Source organism: Rhinopithecus roxellana, chromosome 1, assembly GCF_007565055.1.
Source record: "Rhinopithecus roxellana isolate Shanxi Qingling chromosome 1, ASM756505v1, whole genome shotgun sequence".
NCBI classification, from domain to species: domain Eukaryota; kingdom Metazoa; phylum Chordata; class Mammalia; order Primates; family Cercopithecidae; genus Rhinopithecus; species Rhinopithecus roxellana.
Genome location: NC_044549.1, coordinates 72,632,962 through 72,660,031, shown reverse-complemented (window position 1 = coordinate 72,660,031; position 27,070 = coordinate 72,632,962). Strand labels below are relative to the sequence as shown.

At 40.3% G+C, this 27,070-nt stretch overlaps 1 protein-coding gene and 1 pseudogene across 19 annotated transcripts in view; both read left to right on the top strand.

Moving 5' to 3' along the window:
* MAGI1 (membrane associated guanylate kinase, WW and PDZ domain containing 1) overlaps positions 1 to 27,070 on the top strand; it is a 677,305-nt gene that overhangs the window by 591,691 nt on the left and 58,544 nt on the right. For all 19 annotated transcript variants that reach the window (XM_030923822.1, XM_030923713.1, XM_030923639.1 and 16 more), the window contains 2 exons: positions 5,988 to 6,170; positions 6,729 to 7,349. In XM_030923822.1, coding sequence (XP_030779682.1) covers positions 5,988 to 6,170; positions 6,729 to 7,349 — 804 coding nt within the window. The remainder of the gene's footprint in view (positions 1 to 5,987; positions 6,171 to 6,728; positions 7,350 to 27,070) is intronic.
* LOC115892301 lies at positions 14,846 to 15,009 on the top strand (annotated as a pseudogene).

Below are 27,070 nucleotides of genomic sequence, written 5' to 3'. Positions count from 1 at the left end.
TCAAATTAACGTTTCTCAATGTCAGCACCATTGCCATTTTGGGGTAAGTAAATCTTTGTTGTGTGGGGCTGTCCTGGGCATTGTGAGATGTCCCCTGGCCACTAGATGCCAGTAGCGCACAGCCCACCTCTCTTTGTGACAAGGAAATTGTCCCCAGACATTGTCAGATGTCTCTGGGGAGCAAACCCATCCCAGAGATAGGAATCACTGATTTAGAGATCACAGATATTTAATAGTATGTTAAAAAAGATAAATCTGAAACTCAGCATTAGATATTTCAAGATTCTAGCCAACATATTAGGTTTTGTCTAAGACTTTCCTGTAAATGCAAATGGTTTGATATTGTGTTTTCAGTTCTCATTCCCTATTCTTGCTGCAGTTTTGGTATTTATGCATGTTTACAACGTTTCAATGGATCTTGTTTGTTTACATTCACACATAGGATGAGGCCTTTATAGAGGATTATTCTTGAAAATTGGAAGTTCCAGAACCTTGCAACTTTCAGGCCTCATTACTCTTAAATTATAGAAAATACTTGTGTTTAGTTTTCTTTTTCTTTTAAACAAGCATCATGTTTGACAGAGTTGGGGAATGTTTGTGGTACAGAAGCAATAAAAATACTATAAAATTTTCCTTCCTTTCTACATTTTAAAAGAGATTTAATTGTGTTAGATATAAAATGATAAGTAGAATAATTCGTTTTTAAAATTTTAATTCCTTCATTATAATTTTCATAAGAAAGAAATTGTTTCTCTACTAGCTGACATTGTCATGAGATTAGAATTAATATCAATTTATGTAAAATAATTTCTGGCATGAATATACTTTTTAATGGTGATAATGGCTTTAATAAAGATAGGATATAGTAGATAATAATATGTTGATTAATATCAGTATGACTGTGGATTCCTCAGTTTTGTGGGGTTTTTTTGTAAATATAAAATTCCTTCTGTCGGCTCATGCCTTCTTACCTTCCCCTCTGTCACAGTAAGTTAGCCTCCTTTCAGTTCTTTTAACTAGCAAAACTGTAGACCGTTTCTGAGCCTTTGCAGAGGCTGTTCCTTCTATTTGCAGTTTTCTTTTCCTCCTAATTCTTATTCTGCTAACTCCTGTTCACCTCAGGTCTTTGCTAGATTCCCCTACCATGTTTACTCTTAACCATCCTGTACTTTACATTTATGAAATTTAACCATTGTAATTAGTGTTCATTTATGTGCTATTATTTAACAATAGTTTCCTCATTAGACTTTAAATCCCATGGAGGCAAGAGACTGTGATTCTCTGTTTTTTGTTTTTTCACTGTGAGATAATCCCAAACAAGGCATAATCCGTTGTTATCTATTTCTGATGACATTATTGAGTGAAACAGTATCCATCCATCTATCTCTCCATCCATCCACATATACATATAGAATAGCCCACCAGACTTTCTTACATAACTATCTTAGAAATTAAGTAAATTAAAGCTGTGAAGGTTCAGGTTCTGGGTGCCAAATGCTTAGTGCACCAACTAAGAATTGAGATAGTATTTATCTGTATTAGACACTTCATCTCAGATTCTTACGTCTCTTTCACTCAACCTTTTTTTTTTTTCTTTTTTTCTCTTCCTCCTTATTTCTTTATATCTCTTCCTTATTTCCTTAGTCATCTAATGATTGACTAAGACATCCACTGGTGCCTTCGTTCAGGCTGCTATAACAAGTTGCCATAGACTAGGTGGCTTAAACAATGAACATTTATCTATCAGTTCTGGAGAGTCGAAGTCGAAGATCAAAGTGCTGGCAGATCCAGTGTCCAATGAGGGTCCACTTCCTGGTTTACAGACGGCCATTTTCTCACTGTATCCTCGCGTGGTACAGAGTAGAGAGAGAAAGGACTAGTTCTCTTCCTCTTCTTATAAGAATAAGCCCATCATGTGGGCTCCACTCTCATGGTATAATCACCTCCAAAAGGCCGCACTTCTAAATACCATTCAACAGTGTCTGGGAAGGTTCAGGCTCGTTGAACTTTCCTTGGGATTGACTCATTTATTCTTACAACCCTTCTACTGTGTAGTCTCTCTGTTGATCCACACCTTTCAAGCACCTTTATAATCTTTGGAATATAACTGATACCAAAGAAACCAGTTAAAATCCATACCGTTTGACTCCAAGTTGTGATTTCAATAAACATTAACCTAGACTTTAGCCTCATTGGTTATAACTCTGGGTTACCTGCCTACTGGTTAAGTGTCTTGATTAGCCATCTAGTGTTTAATCTTGGGCAGTATCTAGCGTTGACAGACTGTCAGGAAGAAGCCATATAGCTAATTTGGTTAGATTGTTTGGTAGTAATTTTGCCAAGTTCACAGGCCACCTAAATTCTCCCCTAATCAAGGGTGTACTTCTAATCCCAGCAAGTGCTAATTTGGAGATTTGCTCTTATGAAAACTCTCTAGCTTCAAGCTTATGCTTGAAGAGATATTTTTGCAGCTACCCCTCTACCACACTCACTCTACCACCACCACCATCAAAACAATAACTCATTTATTGAGCTCTTAATTATGTGCCAAGTACCTTCCTAGGCACTTTACCTACATTATCTGCCATGGTTGTTTCTCACAACTATCGTATGAAATAGGTATCATCATTACCTCCATTTATACCTGTGATACTCTGGCAGAGAGGTTTAGTAACTTGCCCAAGGCCATATAGCCACTAAGTAGCAGAGCACAGATTTGAACACTATTCTTGAGGAATAGTTTAACTTCTGGTTGAAAGGTTTTTAGCTGTTTTGGTTTTTGTGGGATACCTCATTTGTGTAGTCTAAATCTATTTTGTTCAGTATGGAAGCCGCTGGTTACATGCTGCCATTTAAATTTAAATAAATTATAGTTAAAAATAAAAAAATTCAGTTTTCCAGTCTCACTAGCCATATTTCAAGGGCTCAGTGGCTACATGTGACTAGTGGCTGCCATATTGGACAGTGCAGACACAGAGCATTTCCATCATCACAGAAAGTGCCATTAGACAGTACTGGTCTAGGGTATTTAAACAGTAGTGTCAAGAAATGACATTTCTTTCCCCTCCCCCCAGCCTGGCAGGGAAATACGCACCTAAGGTTCATTCAGGTGCAGAGCTTTGGGGCAAGACCCAGAACGTCCTGATCAGTGAGTCTAAGGAAGGAGCTGAAAATAAGTACATTTTAAAAAGCTACCCAGGTGATTTTCCCTGGGTAAGACACAACCAAGCCTTACCACTGGTGACTGGTAAACAGAGGTTAGGATATTAGAAAATTACATGTACCACAGGGCTGCAGCTGAGAGCTCCAAATTCCATTCCTTATGGGGTGAAAAGCATTTCTTTCCAAAAGCTGCATTAACTAATGATCCACCCATACGTAAAAAGGAATAAAATGTGCATAAATGTGAAACCCTCTGATCTTTCCTCCCTTGTTAAATATTGGAAAAGGAAGTCAGTCGTATAATTTCAAAGCTCTGCTCTTGTCTTTATTAAGTTAACATTCTCAGCACAAAATATGCTAATGTATTTTTTTTTAATTAGATAAACTGCCAGGCACATTTTCACATTTTCTAACTTAGCCTATAATAAGAGTGAAAAGCTCCAACACCCAAACACCTCTTTTCAGCCTTCTCAAAGACATGTTAAATATCATTTCTATGTGCTTTTATTTGTTCATTCATTCACTCACTCAACAAACATTTTTGGAGCACATAAAATGTACCAGACAATATTCTAGATACTCATGGAGCTAACATTCTAGTGGTTTTATGTACTTGCGTATCAATGCCCCTCATGCATGGGAGTGGGGGACAGTAAGAAAACCAAAACAATAAGTAAGATGTATATTCTGTTAGAAGGTGGTAAATGCTAAGGACAAAACTAAAGCAGGGAAAAGGGATTGGGAATGTTGGAGGTGCTGCAATTTTTAGCAAGGTGGTTAGGGAAGGTCTTGCTGCGAAAGTAATGGCTGTTGATGATGTCTCTGCGTAACTGAAATGTGTTTCCCTTCAGGGCGCCTGGAATGCCCTAGCAGCACCTGCTGCAAGAGTGTAGGCCACTCACCCTCCTCCCCCTAAAGTAAACTTTGGGGGTTATCTTACCTCACCTCGATTTCCATCTGATAATTATCTTGGCAGCTGTCTCCCCAAAGCTCTTAGTACAAGTGACACCACCCTCCCGATGCCTTAGCGGATGACTTTGCCTGGCGAATCCTTCTAAGTCCTGCCTTTCTTTAGCCACTGTGACAGGGCTGTAGTTTGTCAGGCTTCCAATAAGCTTTAGGACTGTGCTAGAGAGCAGGTTAACGAAAGGACCTCTGATTGCTGGCAATTTAAAAGAACCTTCTTTGCAGGAGCCAGAAACTTTTAAAATATGCAATTAAAAATTGTATGCATGCCCAGAGACCTTTTAAGCCCTTTTAGATATAACTAACCAAAAATAACCTTCTTTCCTAGGTGCCAGGCTCCTAGTGCAGGAGTGTAGGGAACTAATTTCTCCCTCTTTCTCTCTCTCTTTTTGTTTTGGGTAACATTTTTGATAGAAAAGAAACAGGGCAGATGGAAAAGCTGTGTGTCGCAAGAACAGGGTATAAGAAGTAAGTAAAGTTAGAAGAGATGAAAGAAGCTGCTCATGAAATTAGGTCTACTACTTGGGATAATCAGAGAAGTTCCAATAAGTTTCTCGATTACAGAGAAGTGCCTAGTAAAACCCAAAAGAAAACGTTTTGGTTTATGTTCAAAATGTTATTTGTGAATATATCAAGAAAACTCAATAAAACCTTAGGTAGCATGTTTGGGGGTAACTTAGCTATATCTCTATCTGTACATTTATTTTAGTTTTATTTTTATTATTTTTTTGAGACAGAGTTTCACTCTTGTTGCCCAGGCTGGAGTGCAGTGGCGTGATCTCAGCTCACTGAAACCTCTACCTCCTGGGTTCAAGTGATTCTCCTGCCTTAGCCTCCCAAGTAGCTGGAATTACAGGCATCTGCCACCTCATCTGGCTTGTGTATATATATATATATATATATATTTTTTTTTTTTTTTTTGTAGTAGAAACAGGAGTTCACCATGTTGGCCAGCTGGGTCTCGAACTCCTGGCCTCAGTGGTCCACCTGACTCAGCCTCCCAAAGTACTAGGATTACAGGCATGAGCCACCATGCCCAGCCTAATTTATTTTAAATAAGACAGCTGAATTCGGAGCCGTATGGCTACTGTTAGTACTACTTAGTTTAGGGATTTTTTTTTTTTTTGGTGGGGTTTCTTTTTTTTTTGGTTTGTGTTTTTTAAACAAATATCCTAAACTTGTTTTAAACAGTAAATCTTAGCCGTAGACATGTGTTGGGTATTTCATAAATTTAACAAAAGGTGCAAATAAATAGGAAAAATAGTTGAATTTGGAGTTCAATTCAAAGTGATGACCCTTAATTTTGAAAATAGTCATTCTACATTTTTGTCAAATTATTATTTGTGACTCTAATATGTTTTCTGGTATTATCTGTGCATTTTCAGCCTGGATTTTCTGTTTGATTAAAACTAAAGTTTTTGTTCAGTTGGTTTTTCGAGTGAAAGCCAGGCCCAAAGTAGCACATCAGAAGCCATATAGCAAAATAAAATTAAAACAAAAGACATAAAACAGACCAGTTCCATTTGCTGTGAAGGGGTTTGTGGCAGCTCAATTCCTGTCAAACTGTAGGAATGGAAACCAAGAAGTATGTCACCTGACAGGGACTAGTTTCATCCCTCTCTTGTAGCTTCTTTTGGACCCTGGAGTTGACATACTCTGTGCTTTACCTCCTTCCATCAACATTGGGGCCTAGGAACATCCTTATTCCTCAGATTAAGAGAGGACTTTCTTAAGATGCTATGTGCCCAAAGGCTCTAGGGCATAAGCTTGAAGAATTATCTGTATGTTGTCTCAAATCTTGTTAAATTCTCCTTTTCACCAATGGTGACATTCCTTATGCTTCTCTTATTTTAATCCAGGCAAACCCTTTTTTACACGAAACCCTTCTGAGTTGAAAGGCAAGTTCATTCACACAAAGCTGCGGAAAAGCAGTCGTGGCTTTGGCTTCACGGTGGTTGGAGGGGATGAACCTGATGAGTTTCTGCAGATCAAGAGTTTGGTCCTAGATGGTCCTGCTGCGTTGGATGGCAAGATGGAAACAGGTAGCGTCCACATGGCCTTAGTGTGTTCTGTGTGGTGAGACTCCAACCCAGAACATAAAGATGTGCAATCATGACATTGTTTGGTTTGAGCAAGACCAGACAGCGTCATGATTGCACATGTTTATACCTTTAAACACCTTGAGAATGAGCCCAGTCTCCACATTATATAAATTCATTCCTTGGGGCAGATTGAAACCTGTGAAGTCATTTTAACTTTGGGAAACTGTGTGAGTACAGTAAAGCAATAAGTTACTAAAAATGTAGATCCTCATTTAAATAAATGAATTCTAAACTTGGATTTCTGCAGTGAGATTTTTTTTAGGAGAAAGTTCCAATGTTCTTTCAGTGATTATTATATTCTCATTAGCAGGGAAGACACTAGGTGCTGAAAGAACACTTTATTAGCTGTTAAAATCAGTAATAGAAGCAGTTTATGCCCTATAGTATCACACCCACGTGCAGTTTCAGTTCATTTTCATATTAGTGGAATATATTATAATACTGATGGCAATTTTATGGGTGCTGTTTTCTTAACCCCCACACTCTTGCCTTCTACAGGGGATGTGATTGTCAGTGTGAATGACACCTGTGTTTTGGGACACACACATGCTCAAGTTGTGAAGATCTTCCAGTCCATCCCCATTGGTGCCAGCGTGGACCTTGAACTTTGCCGAGGTTATCCATTGCCTTTTGATCCAGATGACCCCAATACAAGTTTAGTGACCTCGGTAGCCATTTTGGATAAAGAACCAATTATTGTGAATGGGCAAGAGACCTATGATTCACCAGCTAGCCACAGTAGTAAAACAGGCAAAGTCAATGGCATGAAGGATGCCCGGCCAAGCAGCCCAGCAGACGTGACTTCAAATAGTTCTCATGGTTATCCTAATGACACTGTTTCTTTGGCTTCCTCCATAGCCACTCAGCCAGAACTCATAACTGTTCATATTGTCAAAGGGCCAATGGGCTTTGGTTTTACTATCGCAGACAGTCCTGGTGGGGGTGGCCAAAGAGTGAAACAGATTGTTGACAGCCCAAGGTGCCGAGGCCTGAAAGAAGGGGATCTCATAGTGGAAGTTAATAAGAAGAATGTGCAGGCCCTAACTCACAACCAAGTGGTGGATATGCTGGTTGAGTGTCCTAAGGGAAGTGAGGTCACATTGTTGGTGCAACGAGGAGGTAAGTAGGTTTGTTTTGTTCTTTGAATTTTTTTTTTAGTCCCAAATTCATTGCTTAACTTACTCATCTTCAGATGACCACTGGGGGCTTTTTAAATGTGTATTCCTTTAAGTTCGTTTTTATTTAAATGTTTCAAAATGCCTACTGATTTCTCCAAATACTAACCTCTTTAGCATAAAAGTTATGGTTTATACATTATGACAGACATATGCAGTTAGAGTGGTACTTTAAAACAGAAATCAGATTGTGCCTTTTTAAAACATTAAGATTTAAAAAACCTAACTTGGGTGTGGTGGTACCTACCTGTAGTCCTGGCTGCTTGAGAGGCTGAGATGGGAAGATCACTTGAGCCCAGGCATGTGCGTCCAGACTGGGCAACATAGTGAGACCCCATTCTCTAAAAAGTTTTTTTTTTTTAATAAAAAATAGTAATAATAGCCTGTATCCTTTAAGCCTCCTGAACTTGGCCTGCATAGCCTGCAAAATGTGGCTGTGATCACTCCTTGAAACTTGTCTCATGTTCCTCTCCTCCATCTGATGGTGCTTTATCCACACTGGCTGCTTATATGGAACTCCTTCAATGCTTCAAGCCTTTTCTTGCCTCAGGCCCTTTGTACTTACTGTCCCCTCTACCTGGAGTGGTCCTTTCCCAGCTCTTCCCGGCTGGCTCAGTCTCATTCAGGTCTCCTTCTGAGAGAGAGCTTCTCCCATCACTTTTTCTAAAGTAGCTCCTAACACTTCCATATAATCTTGATCACATTTCTTCGTAACCTTGATCATCATCACCTTTTTACCACAAGGCATTATTTCATGCTTTTATTCATTTTTCAGTATTTGTCTTTCATGAGAATATAAATTTCCATAAAGTTAGGGCCCATGTATGCATGTGGACAGCTGTTGTCCCCAGCATTTAACACAACACCTGACTCCTTTTAGGTATTTATGAATGAATAGGTATTAAGTGAATAGGTGTGTGATTATTTCTATTTGGCAGAAACAAGAGGTCTGCTAATCATATTAAACACTTCCCTCAACATGCTCACATTTTAATGAAGTAGTTGAGGATCTCAGAGATCTGGGTTATTCTAAATCTTGAGGCATTAAACTTCCTCCTTTCTCCTTGAGTCCACATCCCACCCTCTGCTTCACCAGAAAACACAGGACCTCACACTGAGCAGTATTTTCCACCATATTGAAATGCCTTGCTCTTGGAATATGTGCATATATGTGATTAGTCATGACTGATAGTTTCACACAGTGGGCCTGAGAATGGCTGTTTCCCTGATCCTTGTCACCATGATTTGTTTCATGAACAACATATTCAGGCCTTTTGAAAAGAGATCAAGAACCATACTTTGATTTCCTTTTGGTTTGTTGCAACTGAGGAGTTCATTTGTGTCACAGCAGCCCGATTCTCATGTTTTCATGAATCTATGTGTTCTGCGATCAGAATGGCTGGGGTCATTTGAAGGAAACCCAAAATACAGAGCACCTATCTATGTGAATTGAAATGCTCAATGAGCCTGGCTTTGGCAGTTACAAAAGGCACTGTGCAAATTTCATTTTTACAAATGTCGTTTCCACTAACCAATTTTCAAGTCTCTTCTTGTATCTAGATCACTTGACTGCCCAGAGAACTGGTTTTAAACAGTAGCCAAGATGTATGTAGTGGGAAATGCCTTGGGTATAAGAACGATTATGACAATAATGATGATGGTGATGATGAAACCTGGCACTTATAGAAGAATCAGTGATACACAAAGCACTTTCATACCTGCACCTGCCTCTCCTCTGATATTTGTCACTTTGCTGTGAAGTAGGAAGGTGCCACCCCACAGTAGTTCTGAGCTGTTCACCCTGGCTCTGTGGTTTCCAGTCCAATGTTCTGTCCCACTTAACTGAGTAACACTGATTTTTGTATAATTGCTTAATACTGTGGCTGACAACTTGGAAACTTTCAAATGGTTCTTGGTACATCAGGTGCACCTTTGTTTCAGCCACTGCTCATTTGACAGACACAGACCACCTTGTTCTCCAAACTCATCTATCTGCTTTCTCATTTCTGTTATTGATGTGTTAAGTTTATTATCCCATTAGATTCACTTCTAAGGACACCAAACATAAAGTTTCATTATAGCCAACTAACTTACACACTTAATGAACCATATTGTAATGAATTTGCCTAAGCCAGCAAACAACTGATTATAGAAACATACTCCTTGATTTTACTTTTTATTTTATTTTTTTGAGGCAGGGTCTCACTTTGTCACCCAGGCTGGAGTGCAGTGGTGCCATCTCAGCTCACTGCAGTCTCAACCTCCTAGGTTAAAGTGATCTTCCTGCCTTAGCCCCCCAAGTAGCTGAGACTATAGGTGCATGCCACCACTCCCGGCTGATTTTTGTATTTTCAGTAGAAACTATTTCTCCATGTTACCCATGCTGGTCTTGAACTCCTGCGCTCAAGGGATCCACCTGCCTCAGCCTCCCGAAGTGCTAGAATCACAGGCATGAGCCGCTACGCCTGACTATACTCCTTGATTTTAAATATGTTTGCATTCTCTCTTCTTAATTCCCAATGCCATCTTCTTCTTAATGCTGTTACATTTTATAACATTTATATGAAAAATCCAGAATATATTGCCATATTCATCAACATCTACATGGTTTATTTCAGAACATGAGTAATTTAAAATCACTGTGACATCAGCAGTCTTTAAAATACACCATATGTCTTGTGTTTGATTTATGTATAGGATAGAAAGTTTGTACATCTGCACTTGGCAGGCTAGCACCAGATACTATTAATCTTTCTGGAAGGCATATAAATATATTTGTTTCTGCCATACATTAGTTGCTTGAATCAGGGCTGACATTTCATCATCTCTTCTGTATAGCGGGGATGTAATGAGAAGGCTTGATGAAGGTACAAGACAACAGCTAGGTTGAATGAGAAAGTAAATGGCCACTTCACCGATTCTTTCTAATAAATCTAATTTATTTTGTAACTGCTAGTAAGATGACTGATAAACTCATCTACACTCTTCCACGAGTCTCAGGAATTCCTGTCATGAGGTTGTGGCTTTCTGTGCTTTAAAGAACGGGCCATTTTTACTTTGGGACAGAACTGGCTTTTATGTTTGTAGCATCCATTTTAATTCCTAATCTCTAGAGCTTGTTTTTGACATTTGTTCTTGTCAAGATCTAATACATTTCATTTTTAGTATTTTTAGTCCATCCCCCTTCCCTCATCTGGAAATCGAGCTGAAGGTTGAAATATCATTTGTAAATGTCCAGGGTTAGTTTCCTCAGTCAGGCTTAGAGCTGCTGTGCGGTGTTCATCTGTACTCCCAAGTAGCCAGGACCAGTCCTGAATTGCTTACAAATCTCTTCATCAACATCTCCCTGTTTGCCAGTCGATCACTCAGATTTTTAAAGGGCAGCTCCTTTCTGTGTCTGGTTCCCCCACTTCCAACTGTGTGTCCTTACTCCTCCCCTCTCTGCTGTGCAGTCAGGAAAGTGCTTTTTATCCTTTTATTTTGAACACAGCATCTGCATTCAGAAATTCTGTCACCTGACACCAGTGTGCATGTAGAGACTTCTTTGAAGTGTTTGGAAAATCAAGTTAGTTTGTGGATTTTTATTTTTAATTTGTAAAAGCTATCGAACTTGTCCCATAAAGATTTTTTACTTTTTTAAAAGAAGGCTCATTGTAGATAGCATAACTACCTGTGCCCCTCTGTGTCAAATATTTTGGATATTCAGCAAATTCACACCTATCAGTAGGTGTGACACTCTTTAAGACGTAATTTCATGTTGAGTCACAACACTCTTGTTTCAAGAAAAGATTTGGCAACACTGTATGCAAGTGAAGATCCTATGTTTTACTTTTGAAAGAAGGCATGTATTAAAAAGAAAAGTGAACTCGGGATGCCAGGAGCTGACCTTGAGTACAAACTCTGCCCGTAAGCTGCTGTATGTGCTTGAGAAGGGTACTACTTCTACCCTGACACTTATTTTTTTAATCTAAAAGATGAATGTTTTGAGCTAGAGAATGTTTCAGGCACTCCTTTCTGGCTCAGATTTTATGCATGGAGGAGAGACCACAGGACTCTGGAGCCAGAGGATGCAAGTTTAAATCCTGCTCCTGCGTTACTTGCATTGTGACTTTAGGCAAGTCACTTGGCTTCTCTGAGCTTAGTTAGACTTCTGAAAAAAATGGGCATGATGTACATAGATTAAATAAATAAGGTAGCATTTGTGCCAGTTCCTGACATAGTAGTCATCACATGATAAAGCAATAGTAGCAACTGGGTGGGGAAGGATTTGTATTTTATTTTTTATAAAAAGTTCTAGCTGGGCCATACAGCTTGTATGATATTCAGGCATCTGTTTTTTGTTTTTTTTTTTTTTGTTTGTTTGTTTGTTTGTTTTTTTAGAAGTTCTACTGGTAGGTTTTTTTTTTTTTTTTCTCCTCTTGATACAGGGTCCTGCTCTTCTGCCCAGGCTGGAGTGCATGTTCATGGCCCATCACAACCTCAAACTCCTGGGCTCAAGTGATCCTCCTGCCTTAGCCTCCTGAATAGCTAGGACTACAGGCATGTGCCATCATGTGTGACTAATCTCTTTTAAAAAATTGTTTTGTAGAGACGGGGTCTCATTGTGTTGCCCAGGTACCACTGGTGATTCTGATGTACAACCAGAGTTGCAAAAAATGTTAGGCTTCTGCCTCCACGGTCCCTTCTGGTTTTGATTCTTTGACCTATAAGTTGGATGAAAATAAGTTTATAAAGCTTACGTAATATTTTCATTTCTGAGTAATGTTCATCTTTTAAAGTCTGTTTTGTAAGTGACAGATTTCTCAGTCTTCCCTAAGATCCATTTCAGTTCCCACATTCTACGTTTTTCTACTTCCGAGGAGAATAGAAGGGGGACTTGCTGTCTGAATGGAGATGCTCATTTAGAGTGCCATCTCCCACTGGCTTTTTCTGATCACAACAGTAATGGAAGTGATATTTTCCTTTCTAGTTTGCACAAACCATATATACTGAATACTTTGGTCAGGCCACTAAATAATTTCAAGGTCTGATTATAAATTCATGGAATGTTAAAATTCCCAGAGGGCAGTAGTGTGTCTGACTCTTACTCTTGTGTCCCTGGCACTTCCTGGGGAACCTGGCAAGCGATAAGGTCTCAGTAAATCATAGCTGAATAAATTAAACTTGATCCACCAGTCACAATAGAAGATTAATCCTCTAGCTTTATAAGCACACTTCATAACTCTAGAAAAATGATAATGAGTTAAAAGGCAAAACAGATAAGAAAATGGTGGTGGTGATGGTAATGATAGTGTTACTACTGTCATTTCCTGATTACTTACTATGTTCCAGCTATGTTACCATGATACATGCAGTACACATACATACATTCATGCACAGACAGATGCCCAAGAAGGTAAATAAAACCTTTCAAGACTTCATTGTTGCAACCACATTGAAACTGCCACCAATTTGCAATGTGATGATGGGTTGGATCCTTGTGAAATGAAGGCAGTGATTGTTAACTTCTATGCTAGGACAAAATACAAGAAGGAATTGTTTTTGTTTTAGTTGCTGAAACCCCACAGCTTAATTTGGTATGAATTAGTATAAAGCAAAGGAGAAAATTCTGTTTTAGTTGGGAAAACCTGCATAAAATTTGTAATGAAAACAGTAAATGCTTCTACAATGTGCCAGGCATGCTTCTAGACATTTTACATATAATTCATAAGAGTCCTCTGAAGTAAATACAATCTTAGCTCCATTTTAGAGAAGAGGAAGCTGAGGCCCAGGGAGTTTCTGTGGTTTACCCAAATTAGCTGGTTAGTGGCAAAGCTAGGATTGGAACCTAGAAATTCTGGCCCTAGACAGTGCTTAACCACTCTGCCCAACAGCCTCCTGCCTTACAGGCAAGAAATTCCTCCAGTACCATAATTGTTGATGACTGTATCTTATGCATAAAGAAATGAGTAAAGCCTGAAGTCTATGGGCAAAGTGATGCCTCTTAATTCTCATCAAAATTTACTGATGATATTTAGTTCATTAAATCATCATCAGTCCAAACAGAGAAAGCAGTATGTAATCTAATTACCAAAGTGCATCACTAGCATTAGCTCTTCTGTGTGTGTGTGTGCGCGCGCGCACATGTGTGTTTCTGAAATGATACAAAACCATCATAATTAGAACCACAGTGAGCCATGCACAGAGAGTTAAACCCGGGTGATCAGGCACTTCTCCTCTTTGCCCTCTGGTCTTGGACCAGAGAATGAATTGTGCATTGTACTGCTTAAGTGCTTGACTGCCACAATGTCTCAGATTGAGCTGTAGGGCCCCAGAAAGGGGAATTCAGGTTGTGTATAGAGTGATATCTTAATAATGTTGGAGCCCTATATGTTCCCATCAGCAAATACCCTATATGTTCCCATCAGCCAGTTCTCCCTTCTCAGTGTACTCATACTTGGTTTACCTCTCACCCCTTCCCTGGCCTCTACCACCCATTGTAGGGCACCTGGCCTTGCAGTGACCTGGCAACAGGTCTCAGTGCTTCCTCCAGTCTGCCCTCCGGCTACAGTGCTTTAAAGTACATCAGATCAAGGCAGTCCTCATGTCAGAATAGCTTCCCATCATTAAGCGTGAACTCCAAAGTCCTGTGTCAGGGCCCTAGCACTTATATCTCCCTCTGTCTGTACTTTTTCCTCCTAGGTAGCCACAGGACCTCCTCACTCACATCCTTCAGGCCTTGGCTCAGAGGTTATTTCATCCCCTTTCATCTGAGAACTCTGCTCTGACCATTCCTCCTAAATCAAGCAGCATCTCCCATGATCGCTGTCTGCTCTCATGATCTTTCTTAGGCACTATACCTACCTGTGATCCCCCTGAGAGAAGGAACTTGGTTGCAATCACTACATTATCCCTGCTGCCTAAAATGGTGCCTAGCCCATTATAGGTGTTCAGAAAATTGTCTGCATTGAATGAAAAGATGAGTTAATGCAGGACCCTTTGTTTTCATAAGTGCTAATCCTGAGAGAACTTTCTGAGGTGTGAGCATTATAATAGCTGAGGAAATGGGCAGTGGGAGACTGACCACCCCCCAGTCACACAGCTAAAAGGTGACGGATTCTGACTCTGAACCCAGGTCTGTTTGCTTGCAATAGCTGTGTGCTCAGTTCACAGGCTGACCTGAACAACTAGTAGATGCATTGTTCATTGTGTCCGTAGGCCAAGATAGGAAGCTTCATGTCAGGGAATCATGTTGGTTCCAAAGCCTGTTCTCCAGCATCTTGTAAAGTAGCCACTATCTCGTGATTAAAATTATGTAAGATTTAAATTTCAGTTTCTCAGTCCATCTGGCCACACTTCAGGAGCTCAGTAGCCACATGTGGCGAGTGGCTACAGTATTGGACAGTGTAGATAGAGAACATTTCCACCATCGCTGGAAGTGCTGTTACACAGCACAGTTCTATCGCTTCTTGGCCTTTTGGCTAAGATCAAGTGTACACAGCACAATTCTAGAGATTTTAATTGTTTCACCCTCAGAAGTGAGAGACTGAGATCCTTTATTTTACCCTTTCTTTTGTTTTCATACATTTGAATAGAAGAAAAATATGGAATTGAAGGCACCTTCATGGTTAATGGATTTCTTTTTATGCAGAGAGTAATAAACATAGGTCCTGTTTATTACATCATTTCCATGTTTAGTCACTGCTCCGAGTTCTTTATATGTGTTAACTGGATGTTAGGGGATGCAAGGAATTGACACTTAGAGGATTTAAGACTTGTAAAGTATAAGTGCTTGGGGGCAATCTCGACTTTCTCTATCCTGGCATGGTGTCATCAAGCTTATAAGCGGATTACAGGACCTCCACCTGGCCGGGAAGCATCTCAGCTTTTATACTAGACTGATGTTATATAAGGAGCTTAAATTAAATTATTTCATTAAAGTAGCTTTAATCCAAAAAATGGAAGAAACTTCAAAACACAAGAAAAACGCAACTAAAAGTTTTATATATCAAATATGTATAATCTGCCATATGAGCTATCAGCAAGTTACAGTTTGTCAGAAGTCTATTTTAAAGGGGAGACTTTAGTCTCCTTGGTGTGTTTATCTGATTCATTGATTAAGTATCTCAAACTAATTGACCTCACTCACCACTTATCTATGGCGCTTGTATTTTCTAATAATTTTATAAGTTGAGTCCTCTTGTGACATCCAACGTGCTGCCTAACATCTTCTAGCTGTTAAAAGTTGTTCAAGTTAAAATTAGCAAATTTCCTAGCACTTCCACCATGCTAAACAGGATGGCATTCCAATTTGGTATTAAAGGAGCCTTCTGGCCTTTATTCATAATGCAGTTTTAAGTTGCTATTTTGATTTATTGCCATGGCTTAAAGTTATCAGGGATTTTATTTGAGAATTCTTTGTAGACTGATAGGTCACATTTATATTTGAGATGACTTACAGCAAGAGATGAGATAAATATAAAAATGTTTCTATTTTGATTCTGTCTTTCATTACATAATGCATAAAAATTATTCCTCACTTTCACATCTTAAGGAACTCTGGTTTCTTTATGGTTTTTTGATCTCATGGTTTTTAAACTTAAGCAAGCTTTGGTAAATTTAACATTTGTATGCAACTCAGACTTTACTGGATGATTTGAGTTTTATTTCTGTTATATTCATAATGCAAAGTGGTTGGCACACCTAAAACTTTTACTTTTGTTCTACAAGACAATGTCTCATTCTCCTTGCAGGTAAACTTAATGCATTGAGTTACTTACTTATATGCATTATTTATTACAAATGTGTTCACGTGTGATTTATAATTCTCATTAAGGTGTGGTGGCATCCCTTCCCCTTTCTGGAAGAGTGATAGAATTTCATTCCCTTGGCTGGCAGGCTGTAGAATTATTGTGCTGTGCTTTTATTTAAGTGTGGAATTTGAATATAAAGAAGTTGCTTTTTTGTCTCTTTTTGGGGGACAAAGTCATTAACATCACGTGCCTGTCATCGTCTAGGCACTGCGAATAGAGCAACGTCATCTGCAAATGAAACAAACAGGCTCCTGATGTCATGAGGCTTTTATTCTAGGGGAAGGGGGGGAAAGCACAAAAATAAACAAATGAACAAAACCATGTCAGCTAAAGAAAAGTGCTGTGAAGCAAATCAGAGCAGGTAAAGTGAACAGGTGTGGCAGGCCTGGCGGTGAGGGGGCTCTTCTAGATTAGAGGTGAAACTTGAGTGATCACAGAGAAGGGAACGGTATTCCAGCAGGAAGGGACAGTTAGTGCAAAGACCCCAAGAAAGAATTGAAACAGAGTCCTGTGTGCCTGGAGAAAGGGGAGCAGGGAATGGGGATGGCCGAAGTCAGAGACTGGAGGCCAGACCTGCAGTTCGAATTCCATTTGCAGTGGGAGGTCCAGATTCACATGGTGAAGGGACAGGCTCTCAGTAACATGTTCAGATAGTCCCTGTGGCATATATGTGAAGAATGTATTTTAGGGGAGCAGGAGTGGAAGGGGAGACCTGTGAGGGCTTTTGCAGTAGTTCAAGCAAGAGTGTTAGCAGCTTGGACTATAGGGCAGACAGAGGATCACGGCAGTGGGGGACTTGGGACACCTAAAGAATAGTCAGCAGGACTCCATAGGTTGACTGTAGAATGGGGGGACATACTTCTTCCATAAAGAGCCAACGGGTAGACATATTAGGCTTTGTGGGCCCTACAGTTTCTGTCCCCACTACTCTACTCTGCCCTTGTAGTGGGTGATATGTGAAGGAATGGGTTGGTTGTGTTCCAAGAAAACCGTATGTGCCCCATGGGCCACATTTGCTGACCACAACTGAAGGAAAGGAAAAGGGAGGGAGCCAAAATGACCCCAGAATTTTTGACCTGGGAGGAATCTTTGTTGAGATGTGGATCCTAGGATAGAAGTAGGTAGGACTTGAGCTGTAAAATCAAGGGTTTCTTCTCACACTTGTTAATTATGAAAGCCCATTTGACAACTGAATGAAACAGAAATGTAGGCGAGTTGTGTGGGATCTGGAGTTTGGTGGTTGTGAGGTTAGGTCAGGAGAAATACACATTTATGGGGCATTATCGTCTCATTGAGTATTCTACAAACTGTGGGCTGTGACCTATTACTAGGCTGTGAAATCAATGTATTGGGCTACACCCAGTGTTTTTCTTGGAAGTGAAATAGAAAACATCAGAGTATATCACACTCACTGAAGGTAAGTCCTTTTTTTATGAAACATTTACAGTGTGTGTATACCCACACATGCATACATGCATACATACACACAAATGTTTCATAAAATGGGAAATACATTTTGTAACACATTCATACACATGTGTGTGTATGTATGAATGTGTTACAAAATGTATTTCCCATTGTGGACCATAGTCACTTAAGTTTGTAAAAGTCAGAATCAGAGGGTATTTAGAGCCATGGGGCTGAATGAGTTTACTGAGGGAAAGAGCGGGAAGGAGAGAGAAAAAGTGCAAGACAGAACCCTGAGGCACATCACCATTCAAGGGTCAGACTGAGCAGGAGACCCCAGTAAAGATGGAACCGCCAGTGCAGATAGGAGAAAGAACAGGAAAGCGTCGTATCACAGAACCCAGGAGAAGACAGTGTTACAAGGAGATTCTAGCAGCACTCGTGGGCCAGGAGTAGAGGCCTGCAAGGGTGAAAACGCTGCCTGTGGCTGGCGTCCCCTGAGAGCAGGACCCATGAAATGTGGCTGCGAATGCACTTGGGCTGGAGAGGCTGGAGAGGGAAGGAGGTGGGGTAGGGATTGGGGTAAGCTGTTCAAGAAGATCTGCTGCAAAGTGGGACAAGTCCTGAAGAGGGGTGTGGAGTCAAAGGAGAGGGTTTTGTTTTGTTTTGAAGATGGGAGATACTACAGCGTTCTTGTGTATGGATAAGGATGACTCAAAAGACAGGGAGAAAGTAATGATTGGAAGAGAAAGGAGGATTCATTGCACTCCCTCTTTGCAGGAGTGAAGTCTTTAAGAAGGGGAAGAAGATGAGATGCAACATAGGCAAGAAGGGGTAGGCCTTGGAGTTAGTCTGTGTAAACTGCAGAAGATGGAACTAGATTTGATGATTGTTTTTCCCTCTAAAAGCAAACCATTGAAATTTCTATTTATTTGAGGCTTTCCTATTTAATTTCATAGTCCTAGTGATAATAGCGACAAGCCTCTTTCCATTTGACCCATACTTGTTCATGGAGGACTGAGGATATTGTTTGTGCACGGTTCTGAAATAAGGAGAAAATAATACTCACAATCTAGTTAGGGAGGCAAGACTAACAAGTGAGCTTTACCAGCAGTAACATGTAGTCTGAGTCTGTGTTGAACATATTTGGATAAGAGGTGAATGGTGGGGGATGGGGGGCGGATAACAGAGTCTACTTGAACTGGAGCAGAGTGCCCCAGCCTCCACAGTTTGTGATTTTGGACCAGACAGTTGTTGGTTGTGGGAACCCCTCCTGTGCATTGCAGGATGTTTAACAGCATCCCTGGTCTCTACTGAGTAGGTACCTGTCACATACCTGTCCCCTTTCTCCAATGGTGACAGTCAAAAACATCTCTGGACATTGACAGATGTTCCCTGAGGGACAAAATCGCCCTCTGCTAAGAACACCTGGACTAAAGCAGTGCTTTGAAATGTAGGAAGGATTTAAAGTTACCAACTGGTCCTTGGGCAGTATTTGACATGACCCACTCATGTATTTTTTAATCGGTCTTTTAAAAAAAAATTTTCAGATCTGAATGCATTTAGCTGGAGCCAACAATCCCAGTTTCGCCCTGGCCTGCTATTTCCTGCATCTGTCCTTACTCTTGCCCATTGTGTACCTGTGGCCCACAAGGCAACTGAATTTGAGACCGAAAGACAGCATACACAAAGACACCAAGAAAGGCAAGGATATCATGCATGAATGTGCAGGCCTGTTGTAGAACCATTTCCTAGGAATTTCTTTTCACCACCATCTCAAAATCCCAGTAACTGGTAACTTCTCCTTTCTTTTTTGTTTAATTTATGCTTTAAAAAAAAGAGAGAGAGAAACCATATATCATCAGACATTTCTGCCCTTAACTTTGGAGTTTGTTTCCTACCCTTACTTTTGGATAGCGTTTCCCATTTGAAAAGTCTTTGCTATGAGGAATATAATTATGATAGCATACTCTCTTATATCAGTTTTTATTCCGACTTTAAGTTCAGGGGTACATGTGCAGGATGTGCAGGTTTGTTTCATAGGTAAACGTGTGCCATGGTTGTTTGCTACAGATCATCCCATCACCTAAGTATTAAGCCCAGCATTCATTAGCTATTCTTCCTGATGCTCTCACTACACCTCTGACAAGCCCCAGTGTATGCTGTCCATCCCCCAGCCCTCACCCCCAGTCCTTATATCAGTTTTGCAGCCTCACTTTGTTGAGCTTCTCTTTATTGCAAGAGATATCATCCTACTTCATTAGAAGCATTTTTTAGTTCTGAGCATTTTCAAAACCGTTATCTGAGACAGTTTACCTTGTGTAAAATGTTCCCACCTTCCTTCATTTTCCTCAAATGAAATCACATGTTCTTTACCAACATATGGAGGGAAGTATTTGCCATGGTGCTTACTGAGTCTGTCTTTGCTGTGTCACCTGTAAAGTTAAAACTTCTACCTTACCTGGTATTTCCTCTGTTTGTATTTCTGCTTAAATATTAATCATGTCACCTATTTGTGAACATAATCCTTTTTGGTTCAAACATCTTGCTGGTAGAATCTTAATGTCTTCAAAAATAGCCTGGAGCCCTAAAGAGTAATATGTTGCCACTGGCAACATAGAAAATGCCCTTTATTGTGTGCCAAGTTGTTACCTGGGCTTATTTCAGACTCTTGTTAGTAGTGTTCCTTTTTGCATTTTATTGTTCTCAGCGTTATTGGTTTCTCACCATATGCAATAAGTGTCATTCATTCATTCATTCATTCAACAAACTTTAGCATTATGCTCTTCTCTCATTATAGAGGAGTGCCATGAAGGAAACATCAAAAATACAGTGTGGTTAATCACAGCTTCCCCATTGTCTCGGGCCTCATTCTTTTTCTGGAAATCTCATTTGATGTATTACCTTTGCCATGAAAAATTCTAATATACCATTTTTGTGAACTTTGTATTTGATGCAAGGTTGTTTAAAGTTCCTTTTCCACTGTGTCATAGAATAGCAGTCATCATAACTAGGAAGCTGCAAGATGGACCAGTTATGACTTTGTGATGGAGGAAATCCCTTTCTTTCCCTAGCATTGGCTGTCAACTCCACTCATTCAGCAACCTGAGTTTTTAATTAGGCTTTTATTTTTGCAATCAGTACGCAAAGGGGGTCTTGGCATGATGAACCTGTGTAAAAGCAGTGTTTTAAAAAGCTTTCTTATAGTTACATAAACACGAATTTGTTTTCAAAAATCACTTGGAGATAGTTGGAATTAGGTCTACATGCTCTGAGATATTTTTGTTGTTTCTAAATTTAAAAATGGCTTACATTCTCTGTAGTTACTTTTGCCATAGATACCACTTACCAAAATGGCAGATGATTGCATTGAAAAAAATAACAGCACTGCCCATGAATTAATGGGATTCTATGTTTATATAGTTTGTCTGCATCTGCAAAGCAACTTCACTTAGACTTTGGCAACTGAAGGAGGAAGAGAAGGCTGTTTTATAACCTAGCACTAACTGCCAGTAGGACCCCCTTCTCCCCAGTTTTAACAACCAATAATGTCTTCAGACAGGGCCAAATGTCCTGTAAAGAGCAAAACCAGATGTGCTGGAGAACCACTGCTTTAACCCCTTCAACACCCATTTGGTTTGGCTTGTTAGAAACGCTGTGTTCTGTTTTTTTAGGTACAAATGAAATCCACTTCTGGGTTATTTTTTGTTGAATATGGATTGAAGAAATTTTATTGGAGAATTCCCCACTTCTTCTTAGTGTTGCGTCTGTATCTCCTCAGTAACGGAGTGGCTGTGTAGTCAGCTGTGAGGATCCCCAGCATGATCTCTGCTATCAGCCAGCAGTGTAGCCTGAGCCAGCCCTGGGCTATGTCCATGAGCCTCCAGATTATCATCTGAAGTATGAGTAGGACTGCACCCTTCTCAGCGCTGTCAAGAAGATGGAATAAGATGAGGGCCTGTCACACCTTCAGCACTGCCCTGCTCTGATGGAGAGTTTCTTATTTTCTGGCCCCTTGCTCTGTCACATTGAATGGGACTTACGAGAAAAGAGGCGGAGGAGAGGCTGAAGCAGACCTACTGTTTTCAGTACCTTTGAATTAGTTGTCTGGAGTAGAGAAAAGATTAGGGAAGGTGGAAAGGAAGAGCCTGGAGGGAAAGGTGGTAGGAGATGTGTTCCTTTTGGTCTGTGACAGCATGTTCCTTTAGTAAACAATGATGAGAAGAACCAGGATGGAGTGGTAGGTTTTCACGAAGTGAAGATTTTCCAGTATGAAAGATTCTCCTGTGTAGGTAATGATCTTCTTCTTCTTCTTCTGTTTTTTTTTTTTTTTTTTTTTTCTTTTTCTTTCTCTCTTTTTTTTTTTTTTTAATTTGAGATGGAGTTTTGCTCTTGTTGCCCAGGCTGGAGTACAGTGGCGCGATCTCGGCTCACCACAACCTCTGCCTCCCGGGTTCAAGGGATTCTCTTGCCTCAGCCTCCCGAGTAGCTGGGATTGCAGGCATGCACCACCACACCCGGCTAACTTTGTATTTTTTTTAGTTGAGACAGAGTTTCTCCGTGTTGGTCCAGCTGGTCTCGAACTCCGGACCTCAGGTGAACTGCCTGCCTCGGCCTCCCAAAGTATTGGGATTACCGGCATGAGCCACCACGCCCTGTGGCTCTTTTTTTTTTCTTATGAAAAGATTGTTGTCATTTATCTCCTCCTTTTCAATGTTCTTAGTTCACAAAAGAAAGAAATTGGCAACTTAGGATCAATTGCTCAGTTCTATGTTGTCAAAATCTGCTGTCTTATGAAATGTAAAATCCAGGAATCACTGCTATAGGGAAAGGCCCAGAGGAGGTTGAGAATAGAACAGGATACGAAAGCAGAGCTACCGAAGTAATGTGTGAGTGGGGCTCTGGCATCCAAACCTCAGGAAGAGCAAATGGGAGTTCCCCTTTTTCTTTTATCATTGCTTCCCCCAGCTCTTCATTCAAGAAGAAAGAGTTTAGATTCAAGGCCAGGGTTACATTCGTCACTCTTATGTTACACAACATTTATTAGTCACACCCTTTTATGAAACTCTTTTGTCCTATATAAGTTATCAGGGTAACCCAGAGAAGTGAAATCCAAGAGCAAGACAAAAATTGGATGAATCGAGCATATTTAATGTGCTCGGGGGCACCCCAAAATAACCTTGACTGGTTTCTTGTATGTAAAAAGCAGTCTCAGAAACTTTATGACAGCTTTAAAAAATTCATTTCAAGTTGTGTTTGCTTGCATTAAGATCATCATCTGCATTGACTCTAAGCCTGATAAGAGCTTCATTTACCAAAAAATAAATAAACGATAGGAAACAGCTAGAATCAGACAAGAGAGAAAGCAAAAGGATCTTGGCATTTATTTTCCACAGTGAGAAACTTGTTGACTTGAGTGCTTACTGAGTCAACATGTATTTCATTTCCATTGTACTTACTCTTCCCTGCCATAAATGCAATTCTCTGTTATACTTCTTGTTCCCAGCTGAAATATTTCATTCAAGGGCCTCACCGTTCTTGCATTTTCCTGCATCTCCAATGTACTTGACCTATAAAAGTTACTTCTAATTGAGACTTGTCCTAACTGGGACAGTGTGTGGGTTGGGGTGTATGTGGGTGAAACTGATTCCTGTACTCAGCCTTTAAGCCAGTCCAGTTGGTACAGTGAGCATTGCCTCACTGAAACCTGAAATCTAATAGCTAAACAAAACCCGAGTATCTCTCGCCCCTCAGAACTATATGGGGCAGCAATTCATTAGAAGTTGACTTCATCAAGGAAACAGCTTTTTCCCCTCTAAGTCACATAATCACTTAGACCAGTTCAGATACTGTTTCAGCAAGAGAATTTTGAAGACATTTAATATCTCCATGGGAGGTGATTGGGGCTGCTCTCTCTATGTCATTGCTCTTTGGACAAACCTGACCCCTCAGTAAATGGCTTCTTTAGGTCGGACTTGCAGACACTTTGAATAATGCAGTGCTGCAGGACTTGAAGCCTGATCGCCTTGCTATTGTTAACCGTGACCTGTGTTTTCTAAGGCTTATATGATTTCTTAAATGTAAGATATTGGAGTAAAGCTTGATACGGTACCAGGCATGGCCTCCGTTGCAATTAAGCAGTTTGGTTACAAAGCTAATTGAAATTGCCAAATAATACACACCCTTCCAGAGCAAGTTGGAAAATTTCCCTATTTTGCAGAAGTATCTTGTGACAAAACAGTGACCATCACATCAATCAGTCTGTTGAAACTGCTCAAGAGATTCATGGATTTGCCCTAAGAAAAGGACCTGATATATATTTTTTTTTCATCAGCGTGTGTTTGGTTTTTATAGGGAAGGGTGAGGCATTGAGAGGCATTGAACCCAGCGCTGTAATAAAAGTTTGCTTTAGTAAGTAAGGCTATGAAGCTATCCTTACCTGAAGATTTAGATCTCAAAGAATCCTTGAGAACATATCCATTTGCTGGGGTGGGGAGCTTATAGGGTTTGGTGTTTCCCTCTGAGCTTTCAGTTTGTCCAGAGACCAAAACTCATCTGTTGTGATGGGAAGTCAGGACACAAGGTGGCACAGCGGAACCTTGTTCTCTGTGCTGAGTGAGGCAGCTGTGAGTTGAGCCGAATCTGGCAGCTCACCAGTAAATCAAGAAACAGACCAAGGATCAAGAGCTGTTAAACAGTCACTGCAACGATGATGGCAATAAAAAGAAAGGCCAAGCAGCTCCTCCCCTTTGCCTCATCAGCTCTTCCTGCAGCTTTCAAGGTGTAAACTCATTTCATGAGCTCTGCACATTCATATATGCATTTGAGAGATACAGGTATTTATTGAACTGGTGACCAGATACTGTTCTAGGGATAGACTGATAAAATAGAAGAGGTCCCTGAAATAGAGACAATAAATAAGTAAACAGGCCGGGCGCAGTGGCTCAAGCCTGTAATCCCAGCACTTTGGGAGGCCGAGACAGGTGGATCACGAGGTCAGGAGATCGAGACCATCCTGGCTAACACAGTGAAACCCTGTCTCTACTAAAAAAAATACAAAAAAACTAGCCGGGCGAGGTGGCGGTCGCCTGTAGTCCCAGTTACTCCGGAGGCTGAGGCAGGAGAATGGCGTAAACCCGGGAGGCGGAGCTTGCAGTGAGCTGAGATCCGGCCACTGCACTCCAGCCTGGGCGACAGAGCGAGATTCCGTCTCAAAAAAAAAAAATAAATAAAAAATAAGTAAACAATAAACAATATAAATAATAGATAAGCAAACAGGGTCATTTTAGAGAGTGATAGGCTTAATGTAAACAAAGAAACTGGGTTCTGTGAATAAAGTGGATCAGAAAAGGGCCACTTCAGATCTGCTGGTAGCCTGCCTAGATCTCTGGTTGGCCTTTGAGGAGGGTCCTGAGTGACAGGCAGGAGCCACCCACACATAGATCTGCAGACATAGAGTTTCAGGCAGAGGGAGCAGCCAGAGAAGATGCCTGGATAATTGCAAGGAAGCAGTTCCGCAGTGGAGGGTGCCTACCTGGCTGGAGTGTGTGTCCAGGAGGAGGACATAAATGAAAGAGATAGGAAGGGTCACATCCAGGAGGGCTTAGTGGGACACTGAACAAAGAGTTTGTCTTTAATTGAAATGGTGTTGGGAAGCCATAGGGACATGGAGCCAGGAGATGGTACAGTCTGATTTCTGCTGTATAAAGTTGTCTCTGGCCTCTGTGTGGATAATAAAGAGGATAAACAATAAAGCAGAGACCAGTTTCTGGACTCAAGTGGTTATCTAAGCAAGAGAAGGCAGTGGCAGTAGAGATGAACTCGGATGGATTGAGAATGTATTTGGAGACGGATGTGGTGGGAGAGAGAAAAAGAAGCCTCAGGCAAAGTCTTAGGTTTTAGGGGTTTGGTGTCCTATAAGGTTAAAAGCCCGGTTAGTATTCTGGGTTTCTGTCTTGGTCCTGAGCCTAATTTACATTGCTAAAAATAAGCAGTTGGGATAAGAAACAACCTAAAAGTCAGTAATGCAAAAGAAAAGGGCCTCAGCATGTGTTTTTTAACCTATAAACTTCTCAGCACCAATTACAGTGATAGGTTTCCCTTTGGGGCTGGTGACCTTAAAAGAAGGGCCCACATAGCATCCTGTTTTTCCAACCCAGAAAAGGAATCCTTATCAGTTTTTTCTTTCGGTGAGCTACTTTGAGCTATTGTTTCATAATTCCCCCCGTACATCCTATGTAGTTAAAAATCACACTTTCAAATTTGTAGGAACTACATGGGGCTATCAGGCCACAATAGTTTCACCTGTCTTAGGGAGACCTCTGTGAATGAGCTGTTGATAAGAGGAGTGGGTTACATGGTCAATCCTTAGGCATTTGCATAAAAAGCAATTCAAATTTGAAATATAGATAGTAGAAGCATCAGGTTGTCAGTATAGTAGTTAAGAAATCTTCTTTAGAGGTAGAAGCATTTTTAGATGAAGACCCAACTTCTAAATGCCACACTTGCAAATATTTTTAACTTACACAAAGTTAGAGAGCTTTCCTAGAACCATATGAGAAACTAGCTTAATTCTACCCTTAAAAAGTAGATCTTGGTAGGAATATTCCCTAGGATAGAAAGATTGACCTCATGATATGTACCTCTTGACAAATTTGTGGTTGTTTTAAGTTGACGATTCTTTTTCTTTCCCTTCTGGAGAGAAGATGCCATAATTCACTCTACTTCTGACTCATTCCATATCTTTTCTCTAAGCCCATTAAAAAAAGAAATCTTGTTATTAGGTAGTGTCAGGAAACATTTGCAAGCTAGAAAAGCTCCTGCCCACTTTGAAACTGAATTTCATAAAGTCTGGTGGCCAGCCAACCTGTTAGTTGTATAGCTTTAAAGACGTCCTTCATTGTCCCAAATCAGAGACTGATCTTGTTATATTTTTAGCATGTATAGCCTTGAATGACCAGTGATTTAGGTACTGAGATTTGGAGTAAAATATCAGGGATGTGTTAAGAAATTGATTGCGCATAGACTCCTCTGCTATCTGTAGAAAAGAACTGTCTTCCGAAATGCATGTCTCAGTTATGAGTTCTAGATACCTTGACCCATTGACCTAGTAGTTGTCAGTGGTAGGTCCGTGTACTTCATAAAGCTGTATTAAACATTTTCTGTAAATGCATTTGGTATGTATGAATGGCTGTAGGATTAATCTTGTCACAGCAGGCTCTAAACCAAAACAATTAAGGAACCTTTGAATGAGAGCATATAGTTTAATATTTAAAAGCACAGGCTTGGTTTTAGACCAAGTATCCCCAGCTAGTCAACTGACTGTGTGACATTGGCCATGTTACTTGACCATCAGTGTCTTGGTTTTCTCATCTGCAAAATGAGAAGATATTAGTACTTAGAGAACAAGCATGAAGAATATATTTATGTCAAAGATAGGCTCTCAATACTTTTTAGTTGTTTTTGC